Here is a 12,733-nt window from a genome sequence, read left to right as displayed (position 1 = left end):
AAAGTGATAGCACAGTTAGCTCTAAAAGGCAATAATCAGAAAGCAATTTATATTTTAAGAATATGTGTCTGTGTGTATGTGTTTCTGATGTTCTTGGCATTCCCAACATTTTGAACAAATAACAAGGGAACTCTGTTAAGGTCTGACTTGAAAATGTTACAAAGCTTCTAGCTTCCCCCTCTTGGCCTCAGTAAAGCTAAGAATGAAGAGAATTTAGTTCAGTTCCATCCAACAGGATCTTTTGTACCTCTTCTCTGTATTGATTAGTGATTTTAAGTAGCAGAAAGCATCTTTAGTCAGCTCCAGCCTCGAAGCAGGGGGTCTGCCTTAAGAACACAGAGCAAGGAGGCATCTGGGTCTCAGGAACAAGGAGTCAGCAAGACTGGACAGCTGGCAGAGCTCTGTCCGCCTCTGTCTCCATGACTCCTTCCTGCATTTGTGCCTCTTGGTTCTCAAGGATTTTCTCTCCTTCTTCAGACAGTGGACAAAAGTTGACCTGTTATAGGTCTACCTAGACAGACTTGTCATGTCTGAATCACAATTCCAAATTTCCAGGGTGGGAAAACATATTGGCTCAATTCATTTCAGCTTTCTGTGCCTAATGCTATCAGCTTTGGTGGGTGTGGCAAAAATCACAAGTGTGACAGCGCTAAAACAGAAATGCCCCTAAAGATGGAGAGGTAGTTCCCAGAGGAAGGAGATTATTTAGAGGTGAGCTGACAGTCTCTAAATTGTCCTCTTACATGATATATTTAGCCCAGAATAAGCGTTGTGGGAACAAAGGAGATGTTTATATTATAATCCATCTTAACAAAGGTCACAATCTCATAAACCCACATACACACACCTGAAAGAGTAAAAGTTAGTACTATGATTAAGGACTGAGTGATGACTTTGACCAAAAGGGGCCGGATATAGTAGAGACATGAGGGAACTTTACTTATTTATTTTTTAATTTAAATTCAATTTAATTAACATATACTATATTATTAGTTTCAAGGATAGAGTTCAGTGATTCATCAGTTGCATACAACACCCAGTGCTCACTACTTCAAGTGCCCTCCTAAATGCCCATCACCCAGTTACCCCACCCTCCACCTACCTCCCCTCCAGCAACCCTCAGTTTGTAGAAACATGGGGGAACTTGAAATGAAAAGACATGGGTTCAAATCTTGTCTCTGGCTCCTCCTCCTTATGTATCTTCGATGTATCCTCACAAATTTTTCATTTGTGGGTCTTCATTTTACTTGTAAAATGTGGGGGATTATATTTAACTTAAAGGCATTTTGTGATACTTAAACACAGTACCCACCAAATACCTACCATGCAGTGGAACACAACAGTTTGGATGGAAGAGCACATGATAAACACAACCTCGGTGAAGCATTGGATTCCGTGCTGGGCGGGAGACAGACCCACAGATAACTGCCGCAAAAGGCAGTACTTTGTTGACTATGATTCTGGATGCGGTTGGGATTGAAACGGGAAGGTTTCAGGGAGGTAGTAGGACACAAGCTAGGCCTTATGCAGGTAGACAGGATTTCCTTTTCCTTAAAGATTTATTTATTTATGAAAGAGAGCGAGAGAGCACACACGTGAGGGGCAGAAAGAGAAGAGAGAGAATCTCAGGTAGACTCCATGCTGAGCGCAGAGCCTGACGAGGGGCTCGATCCCACGACCCTGAGATCATAACCTGAGTCAAAACCATGGTCGGGCACCTGACCAACTTTGCCACCCAGGGGACCCCGGTAGATAGGATTTTAACAGGAACATTCCATATCAAACTGAGGTGAAAGGTTGAGCAGAGCTGACCTAGCTCTGCAAGATGGTAGTTGACATATTCTGGGGTAAGGAAGGTAAATTAGTAATTTAAAAGACCATTCTCAAACACTGCTGTGTTTAAATAAAGGGGCTAAGAGAGAAATTCGGAGCAGGGTTTTACACGGTAGAAGAAGCTAGAAAATCCACAGCGTAGACCATTACCCGTGGCGATTCAGAGCATATTTTCTGTGCTCAGTGAAAATGCAAATACTCAAGAAATGCACATTTGATTTAATTGTGTAAGTTAAGAAAATTTAGCCACAAACTGGCAGTAGGTAAGTTTCAAAATTACTCTTTGCTAGATTTAGCTGGGGGGAAAAAAGGCAAGAAGTGACACCAACACTTGACTCTTTTGACACTGCGGCTTTGATACGCTAGTCAAGATTTGCCAGAACTATTTACCATCTCAGAACAATTTGTTCATTTCACTCAGAAATTAGAAGTGTGTTTTGGCCAATAATCCTAAATTTATTTTGTAGTAGTCATTTTTCTTAATGGAAGTGTTTTCCAGATGTTGCCTAAGTCTAGCTGTCTGGGCCCTCTTCCAACAAATGAGGAAAGTTTGATTTCATAGGTTGTCACTGTTGATTCTGTCTAACCTTTGGACTAATTGGTTCATCCCAATATATTTGTACTGATATATAAGACTTCCAGGACATTGGAAAAACTCATTATTGCTTTTACCGGTAAGTGTCAAAGTTAACTTGCTCCGTGGAATTAAATGTGTTTACGATTCAGTAGGGTTATGCTTTAGTCAAGGAGTTTGAAAAGATGTATAAGGATAGTAGTAGGAAAGTTTTGAAAAGGACCACAGGTATGCAATACACCTGTTGGAAGCTGACAAATTCATATGGAAAGTTAAGGGAAAGTTGGAAAGGTCACTTCTGTGTTTGTTAAATTACATTTTACTGAAGCTGGTTATTTTTTTCCTCCCAAGCTGGGATTTCAACCTTGCACTGTAAGTATACGCTGTAATTTAAATAGTGTTGAGATAAGGCTGTTTTCCATTTGGTGGGAGTTTGAAAGTATTAAAATGGTCAGTAACATGATTGAGATGGTGACTTGATTTCTTCTGCATAAGATTAAATCTAATGGTCAAATATTTACAATAGAATTAAGGCTGATTATCTTTAAAAGTCGTGTTTCAAGCGTGGGGATGGTTTTATCATTAAATCGCCTTTTAAAAGTTGCTGAAACACGGTAAGTAACACAGGTATAAACGAGTGGTGAGATAAAAGAGCAGTTTTTTGATACTTTTCTTTTCAGTTAGGGCTCTGTACCTGGAAACAGCCATGGAGTGGAAAATACTTCCGATATACTTGCTGCTACTTTCTGTTTTCTTGATTCAGCAAGTTTCTTCTCAAGGTAACTTAACCATCAAAAACACTTTCATTTAACAGCTGTTGCTAATCATTCTGTGGTGACCATTATGACACCAAAAGAAATTTCTAAAGATGTATTTGTTTGAGCTTAATGTGTAGTACAATTTTAAAATTATGTGAAACATGTGGCATATTTATAAGCATTTTGGAATTCTCACTTTTTTCTCATGTCTTCTGAAATCTTTTAAGTTTTGAGCTTTTCTATAGAATAATTTCTGTGCTCATTATTTTTATGGTTCCTCCAAAAGTTCAACAAAATACAGACACGGGATAAAACTCTGCTAGTGTGATAGAGTATCATCAGAGGAACTGAAAAGAACAGTGTTGAAATAACATGTAATTTTTGCTTCCATGTTTACAATAAATTTAACAAGTATTTTACATCACATAAATTATTGATGACTTATTTTGGCATCATGTAGAACTAGATACCGTATTACAACGAACATTAATAAAGTTTCAAATGGTCTTGTGTTAATCTTGAAAGTCCTGTCTTTCTTTTTTTTTTTTTTTTAAGATTTTATTTATTTATTTGACAGAGATAGAGACAGCCAGCGAGAGAGGGAACACAAGCGGGGGGAGTGGGAGAGGAAGAAGCAGGCTCATAGCAGAAGAGCCTGATGTGGGGCTCGATCCCACAACGCCGGGATCATGCCCTGAGCTGAAGGCAGACGCTTAACTGCTGTGCCACCCAGGCGCCCCGAAAGTTCTGTCTTTCTTATAAGGACTAGTCATCCAGACACTTGCATACATGTCATCTTACATATTATGATATTGAACTATTCACAGTCTTCCAAAAACAGTCTGTCCTGGATGAACAGTTCTTGTTAGTCATTTTAGAGAACGTTAAGATACCTTCAGTGTAATCACCTTAGCCCAGGTCTCTAGCATGCAATCAAGGTTGATGAGTGACAGTAATCCCAAGCGTTGGATTTTTGTTTCCTTTTTTTTTTTTTTTTCCTTTGATGAGCAAAACCGGAGAGAAGAAAAATCAAGGTGCATGATTGTTATGGTGAAATTATATTTATTAAGTAGACACTTCCAGGAAAATAGTTAAAATTCCCACCAGCCTAAGCATGAGAGATTAACACCTGCCACGAACATAGTTTCAGACTCACTTAGATAAGATGGAAAAACACGTGAAAGAAAATGTGAATTTTTAATAAGGAATGATGGCCACCGCAGTATCTCTGGACGCCTTTGCTCTCTTGTAATAGTATTACAACGCCCACAACACTGAGAGCATTTCCTAATCTACCTTTCCTCTGTAATAAGATCAGTAGTTCTCTAAAACAGTTTTACTTTCTTTTAAATGAATAAATTTAAAATTAGTTGTTAAAATTAACAGCAATAAAAAGAGGATAGTCATTTAATCTATGAAAATAATTGCTCTTACTACAAAGATAATTGATTTCCTATTTCAGAAATCTGCTAACTAGAAAAGAATAGCCTTTAATGTTGTATTGTCTGCTTGTCTTGCCTTCTCAACTTCTCATTCTTTTTCCTTTATATATAATATATGTATTTATATACATACACTATATATGCATTTTTGTATGTATTGTGCACATATGTACGCAAAAAGTTGTGAAGGTTGTCCTAATATTTACTATTTTCTTTGCATATGAAGACTTTCATTTTCCAGGACTCATTAATTTGAGATTTTTCCAGTGTGTTTCAACGTCCCTGTATGGCTTTAGGACATTGCGCCTAACAATTTCTATTCCAGAGATGGATTCCATTGTTACATTTTTGTGGTTATTCTCTCAGGAAGCTGTTTTCCAAATTACTTTTAAAAAGACATTTGAGGATCATCACACTTTTGTTTTATTTTTGTTTTGTTTTACCCAGAATAACTCTGACCTTTATATTCATGCCCAGATGCTATTTGAACAGTTATCTATTTTATACTCACTGTAGTTGTGGTTGTAAGCATCTGACTTCCTCAACATTTAAAGAATGCAGTTATCCTCACGAATAAAATGAAGAGGGAGCCTGGGGAAGTTTTTGCTGGCATAACCAGCTTGCTTTAAATTCAACATGAGAGATGAGAGGCAATGTGATTGGGCAGGAAAACTGTGGGCTTTAGAATCAGAGATTTCAGAGTTCGAATTCCAGGTGACCATATAACTTATTACCCGAATCAGGACGTTTCGGAGAGTGAAAGAGGTCAATATGAATAATTAGTAGGTATTAATTGACCTGTAATACATACATCCTGGAACTATTAACTGGGTGTCCCTGAGCTAGTAATTAAAGTCTCCGTGTTTCAGCTTCCTTATCTCTCAAAGGGGGCTACTAATACTCTCCTGGCAACATTTTCATAAACATTAGAGATAACGTATGACTCAGTGCCCAGCACAGAGATGTTGAATAAATGTTAGCTAGTCCACATTAGTGGGGGCCTCAGGAGAGCTGCAGCTGCTACCCCTCCCCCCAGGAATGTCACCCACTGTTTTCAAAGCTGTTAAACTTTGCCTGATTTTCAAAAGTGTATTTATCTTCTCAGTCAAGTGAAGAAAGAAGTGGCATGATCAAGGTCACATAAGCGATCAGGCTAAGGTCATCTGGACCCATTGCTCCCCATCATTCCCGACCTTTTCCAATTGATAAAATTCTCCCTCGCCAAGTGGCTTTATCCTTCTCATTAGATTTCTTCCTTTTTGTGAAGCAGTTTGGCCATGTTTACACTAGTATTGTATAATTTTAGATTTACCAAGCTGTGCAGGGAGATGTGGGGAAGGGTATTCTAGAGATGCCACCTGCAACTGTGATTATAACTGTCAACACTACATGGAGTGCTGCCCTGATTTCAAGAAAGTCTGCACCATGGGTAAGTCCTGACAGCTAGTGTCTCCCCTGTCACGCAGCACTGTTCTGTGAGTCCCCTTGCACCCCCTTGCAGCGCTGTTTCCACACTCTTGCACTTCTTTTTGCTCAAGTGCCTTTCCCTTCCTCGCATACATGTTGCAGCGTGTCGTACCTAGGGATGGTGTCAAAGCTCGTGCCTCTGGGTGGGAGGGTGGGGAAGGGGAGCCTGGAAAGCTGTCAGGTGTGCAAGGTTATTGACTAGTCCCAAGTAAAATGTCTTGTTTTAAATAGAGAATACTGTGACTCGGGAGGCATTAAGTAAATACCTATGAGTAATTATTCACTACCAATCAGAGATGTAATTGCTTAGTGTTGGGGTCATTCAATAGTTTCATCAAAAGAATCCATGGATATAAAACAATCTTATCTACTGTTGGACTTTTTGATATGTTTCTAAAGTACCTGAAAAAAGGCACTTTAAATATGAAGCATTAGTGTTTAATGAGGAATTTCAGTTAAAACCCAAGGAATCTGAATTTTAAATTATGAGTGGTATTTCCCTTGAACACATTTTGGATCATTTTGTTAACACAGGGACATTTCATCTACAACTTTTGAAAATTATAATTAAAAGTGGTTCAGAGCTATGTTCACTTTAGAATTTGTATGTGAAGTTGATAAATTTATTGCTGTACAGTTATGTGTCGTATAAGGTAATCATTTCAAATAGGCCTTGGTAAGTTACTGTGCTTCTAACCAAGGCTTGTTTTGACGTGAGCAACCATAATCCATGCTATGGGATTAGGCTGAAATCTTTCAACTCTACACCTTGCTCAGTTTGTCATAAAAAAGGCCTCTGCATTTTATAAATGATTTTTGAGCCTCAACAGTGACCCATCTATATTAAGCCAGCTCTTTGGAATATTTTTGTGAGGTCTGAACGTTCACTTAATAAACATCTATTACAAAACAGTGATGTGAGGTGGAGAGGATGGAGGGATTTCATATAAAGGGTCCCACTCTTCCATTGTACATATGTGAAATGACTCGGCACAGGGTGTCTTAAAAAACTTAAAAAACACACTTAAAAAAATACTTAAAAAACACAAGGGTGTCTCTTGGAGCCTTGAAGGACAAGAAAACTTCCCTGAGTCACCATATTTCTTTCTTGACTTCTCCACTTGGAAAACCACCTATTTTCCAAATTCCAAATGAAAGACTCAGAAATGCACTTTTGGAACCCTAGTCAGCTGTGAGGTGGGAAATGGCTCTCAGTACGTGGGTATGGCTGCATAATCAATAATCTGTAATGTTTTGTTTTGCTCTGGGTAGAGCTTTCCTGTAAAGGCCGCTGCTTCGAGTCCTTTGCAAGAGGGAGAGAGTGTGACTGTGACTCGGAATGTAAGAAGTATGGCAAGTGCTGTCCTGATTATGAGAATTTTTGTGGGAGAGGTAAGCATCATGGTGCCAATCAGCGCCTCTCAGGGCGGCCAGACCTGCGCACCTACCTTAGCTTCGCTGATAATGTCTAATATGCACCCATCTAGGGACTTGATTTTACTAACCCAAGCTATTTTGTATTAATTTTGTTTCACGAAGAATGAATGCAAGAAGGAAAGCCTCTTCCAACAGCACTAGGAGCGGCAGAGATTGCTGGTTGAGGAACAGGATAGGGGCTGAGTGTACGTGCTTTTTCCTCAGGTGTGGTCCAATTTCAGGTGAAGTCAACAGTAAGCAGCTCACTCAGTGATTTCTTGTCTCATCGTCATGGTGCTGACCCCACAAAGTCAGTGGCGCTTTGAGCTAGCTGTGTTTTTGGCTTTAGTGTTTTTGAGTGTATACTGAAGGACAGAATGACACTTTCAGCTTCTCTAAACTAGTCAATTTAGGAGTTAAAGACATTAAATTTATAGGCAAACCTATAAACCAAGAAGTTTTTAACTGTCTGTTGTACGTCTCTTCCCATCTCTGCAGTCCATGGTCATCTCTATCTAGATCCCTGTAAGAGAGTCAATAAAAAGGGATATTGCCCCATTTTAAGATCCTTTTCTCTGGTTATAGGTCCTGAAGGAGTACTCTAAGAGTATAATAAAACTCTTCAGATTTTCAAAAAAATAATTAATTAAAAAAAATACTTAAAAAAACCAATGAATTCCTTTTACCAAATGTTTATTCTTAAATTCTACTTTTAAAACAACAATATTTGTGGAGGTAAAAGTGAAAATAAGCATTACTTGCATAATCTTATCATTTTATTTAAACAGGGCTGTACATCCTGCTACTTTTGAAGAGTGGAGAAACAGGGTAAAAAGCTGTTAATCAGCATAGTTGAGGGCTATTTCTTAACTGTTCAATGTTTTCATTGGACGGCATTCCAGAAATGATGGAGACAACACCCTTAAAATAAAAAACTCGGAGTGCAGAGTTCCTGCAGCTCTCAGAAGGATCTCATGGTGAAGGATACATATTTACTCAGTGCCCTGATCATTGTTTTGGCTGTGAGACAAAAAACCAAGACTTTATTTTGGGCCGAGGATGGGTGGGGAGGGAGGATAGTTAGAGAGTGATGAAGTATTGAAAAGAACATGTTAATAAAGACAATGCTTTATGCTACTAGGTGGTGGGTCGGATTACCTGAGGCTTATGTAGAACTCAAGGAAAAAAAGTGATGAAGGTCATGTTTCATTTACAGAATTCACAGAGACAGTCAGGGTTTCCGCTGAAAAGGATGGAACCACCCAGAGCTTCACTACTTTATTTTAAAAAAATAATAACCAAACTATCTTACCAGTCACCTCTAGTTGTTTCGGGATTGCTATAGATACTGCTTGTAGGCATCTACGTATCTCGAAATCATAACATTTCAAGAACTGAAGCAACGTGGGTGAGAAAACAGTCCAAGAGGTTACTTGGCTCAAGATCACTAGCTAGTACGGCAGAAGTGTTTCTCCAATTCAGCTGTCTGGTGGGGGAGACAGAGGAAGGAGTGTTGTCGTCAGCTCATGGAGACTGCATTGGCCAGAGTTCCTAGGGGATGTTCCGTAAGAGCAGCAGGACTTAGCACAACTCTCTCTACTCAAAGTGTCTTCGCTGTTCTCTGCTTTCTTGTCTTTCAGAAGTCCCTCTCCTTTCCTTCTGGTTCCTAATGAAAACATGTCCTATGTCTTCTCTTCTAGACACAGAAAGGGTAGGCAGAGGAGAGAGAAAAGGTTCCAAAGATACACATCAAGCCATTAACGATTGTTTAACTTGGGGAAGGGCCACACATTTTGAGAAAAGCATAATGTGAAGGTGTGAACTTTTTACAAGAGTAAATATTCATGTAGAACTTTTGTAATTAAAAAATAAGAAAGAAAGGTGAATTGGCATCGTTGATTTAAACGAATATGAAAACAGGACAAATGTAATTATTATATTTCTCTCCTGAGAGCACAAACACCTTTCATTCACATGCAGTAATTATTTCTATCATCACATAAGATTGGCATAAGGGACGGAGCTGATAGAGTCAAGTATGTTTTAGGCCGGGAAATACCTTCAGAAATCATCTAGAATAAACATCTCAATTTGCAGACCAGAAAACAAAGTTCAAGAGGGAGTTAGCTCATTTGCTCAAAGTCATAAGGGTAGCACCTTGCAGGTCAAGGACTGGAATTCAGGTTTTCTGACTCCTGAGAATTTGCCCCTTGTCATAACTTATAACAATTTCAGAACCAATATTTTACAGCGATGCATCTTCAGAATTAATCGCTTTGGAGTAACTAGTGTTAGGCTAAGAGCCTGCCTATGCTGGTTTTCACCAGCATTGATTCTTGAAGCCAGATGGCGTCCAGGCCTTTCACAGTTAACAGTTGCTGATGAATGTCAACAAGATGTTAACCCACCTGTCTTGCTTGGCCTCAGTGCATAATCCCCCAACACCACCATCTTCAAAGACTGCACCTCCACCTCCAGGAGCACCTCAAACCATCAAATCAACAACCAAACGTTCACCCAAAGCACCAAACAAGAAGAAGACTAAGAAAGTGATAGAATCAGAGGAAATAACAGAAGGTAGGAAGATGACAGATGTAATAAAAGATTTTGAAAGGAACTAAGCTGTAGGCAGACTACATTTATAAGACTCTTCATAGAATAAGGGAATCATGTGAGTATGAAAGGCTCATTACACTTTTTAAAATGTCAAAGTTTAAGCCAAATTATAAACCCTCAGCTACTTATTTTTCTTTAGCCAAATTATAAACTGTTAGCTATTTATTTTTCTTATAACTGAACCCAGCATGGGTGTAGGTTAAAATAATCAGAAGAAACACATCTCATTGGGGGGAAAAAAAAAGCCCAGGTGATTTTCTGCAGGATAATTAGATTCTGTGGAGAGGGGAAAGTTGAGAGAGAGAAAGTAATATAGTTATATTGCTAGTATCTGTGATAAGCTTAACTACCTTGCTTTTAACCAACAAATTGAAAGAACAGTTGATCATATTACTGATAAAAGCAAAACACGGACATTTGTAGCTCAGTAAGCAGTATTTTTTGTTGTATTTGGACTGGCGGTTTTTTCTTTAAATTACAGTTGGTGTGATCAACCTTTTTATTTGATTTATAGAACATTCTGTTTCTGAAAATCAAGAGTCTTCCTCCTCCTCTTCCTCTTCCTCTTCAACTATTCGGAAAATCAAGTCTTCCAAAAATTCAGCTGCTAATAAAGAATTAAAGAAGAAACCTAAAGGTTTGAGCATTGATAAAGATCAAAGACTATTATCAATGCCATATTAATAATAATTATCTAAAAGCAGTGCCTGTTGGTAGAATGATTTGAGGAACTTTCAGTAGTTGGGGAGTGTACAGATTTGTAAAAATTATTGTAGAAGATGCTAATGAGATCTTCCTATAGGAAACAGGTGCAACGCAGCCAAGCAACCATTCTTTACAGCAAAGGATAAGAAGCTGCTAGTGCAGCAGCTCAGGAACCACAGGGTGACACCAGAGATGTCATTTATGGTTTTCAGGTTTAATTCCTGTCCACCTGATACATTTTTCTTTCTTCTCCTTTCTCTATGTTCCTTGTGTTATTTTCCCTTTAATTTTTATGTATTTTATTTTGCAAACATTTATATGCTGCTTTAAGTGCTTTAAAATGTTAATCTCTGGGAAAGGCAATATTATTATCCACATTTTATAGCTTTTTATTATTAATAAATTATATATCCTGTCTGGCTTTTTTTTTTTTTTTGTAGTAGAGAATGTACTACAGATTAGGCTATTACCTTCTGAAAAGAGATTTCCTTTGTTTTTCATTATTTCCTGAAATTCTAATATATTCTAAATATATTCTCTGTCTCCAGGAAATACTGAATTTTGGATACTAGAGTTTTGAAGAACTCTATTTCCTGGGTGGTTGTTTCCCCTGAAGCCTTTTCTCTGGCTGAATAGGCAAATACATCGTCTTTGAATTATCCAGAGTCTTGCACACCATAGAAGTGCAGTACATGTTTGCTAAATGGAACTCATCTCAGTGATGAGCTCTTGATACACTCTTCGGGCTCTGAAATTCACCTGTGGGGTAGCTGCTATGAGAAATCCTGTCAAACAGGGTCTTTTGCTGCCATGGCATCCTAATCTCCTCTCTGTATCCCCTGAGCTACTAAGTTTAGGTGCACCAAGAAAAGAGAGCAGCTAACAGCCATGTCTATGGAAACAGAGCTCAGTAGGGACCATTGGGGTGACTGGAGCAGATTCCTGGAGTGTAGTACACCTACACTTCTGAGGCAGTTGGTGCAGTGAATCTACAAGATGCTGGAACTAGGTTTCCAGGGGAAGGACAGGTCACTGAGTAATGTGAAATAAGAGGAGTAGAGAAAGTGAGGGGCAAAGAGCACTCATCTAGAGATGAATTAATTGTTGTTGATGTTGGTAATTTCAAAGTTGCCACTTGTTTCTATACATTAATTGTATAGACTTTAACTTGTGCTTTTCACCCTTTCTCATTAATTCTCTAAAATAGCCCAATCAGATAAGTTCAGTATTTACCATTTTATAATAAATTAATAAACATATTACAGGTCAGCAATTTGCTTGAGATACACAGCTAGTTGATAAGGATGGGATCTTTAGGTCACTATTGAAAACTACTCAAAAATAAAAGATGTGTATATTTTTTTCTAGTAACAGATAACAAGAAGGAAAAAACTCCTAAAAAGAAACCTACCCCAGAACAACCAGTTGTAGATGAAGCTGGAAGTGGACTGGACAATGGTGATATCAAGCTCACTCCAACTCCCGACACTCCAACCACCGAACGCAATAAAGTTACCACACCTCCCAAGATTACAACAGGCAAACCAATAAATCCCAAACCCAGTCTTCCACCTGATTCTGATACATCCAAAGGGACACCTTCAACACCTAATAAGGAGACAACAGTTGAAACTAAAGAGACTTCTTTAACAAACAAAGAGACTTCAAGTGGAACAAAAGAGAAGACTATTTCAACTAAAGAGACACGAAGTGCAGAGAAAACACCTGCTAAAGATTCTGTACCCACATCCAAAGCTCCTGTTAAATCTACACCCAAACCTGAAACTACAACCAAATCCCCTACTCCCACCACCACCAAGGAGCCCACTCCCACCACCCCCAAGGAGCCTACACCTACCACCCCCAAGGAGCCTGCAGCCACCACCCCCAAGGAGCCTGCAGCCACCACCCCCAAGGAGCCT

At 38.7% G+C, this 12,733-nt stretch overlaps 1 protein-coding gene across 1 annotated transcript in view; it reads left to right on the top strand.

Annotated features, from left to right (window-relative positions):
* Positions 1-12,733, top strand: part of PRG4 (proteoglycan 4) — a 34,673-nt gene that overhangs the window by 15,710 nt on the left and 6,230 nt on the right. Inside the window, exons 2-7 of the mRNA XM_034666793.1 lie at positions 3,088-3,186; positions 5,914-6,036; positions 7,347-7,466; positions 9,918-10,067; positions 10,621-10,743; positions 12,180-12,732. Coding sequence (XP_034522684.1) covers positions 3,114-3,186; positions 5,914-6,036; positions 7,347-7,466; positions 9,918-10,067; positions 10,621-10,743; positions 12,180-12,732 — 1,142 coding nt within the window. The 5' untranslated portion in view covers positions 3,088-3,113. The remainder of the gene's footprint in view (positions 1-3,087; positions 3,187-5,913; positions 6,037-7,346; positions 7,467-9,917; positions 10,068-10,620; positions 10,744-12,179; position 12,733) is intronic.

The sequence above is a fragment of the Ailuropoda melanoleuca genome, chromosome 8 (genome assembly GCF_002007445.2).
Source record: "Ailuropoda melanoleuca isolate Jingjing chromosome 8, ASM200744v2, whole genome shotgun sequence".
Taxonomy (NCBI): domain Eukaryota; kingdom Metazoa; phylum Chordata; class Mammalia; order Carnivora; family Ursidae; genus Ailuropoda; species Ailuropoda melanoleuca.
The sequence above is the reverse complement of the archived record's forward strand: the minus strand, read 5'-3'. Positions and strand labels throughout refer to the sequence as shown.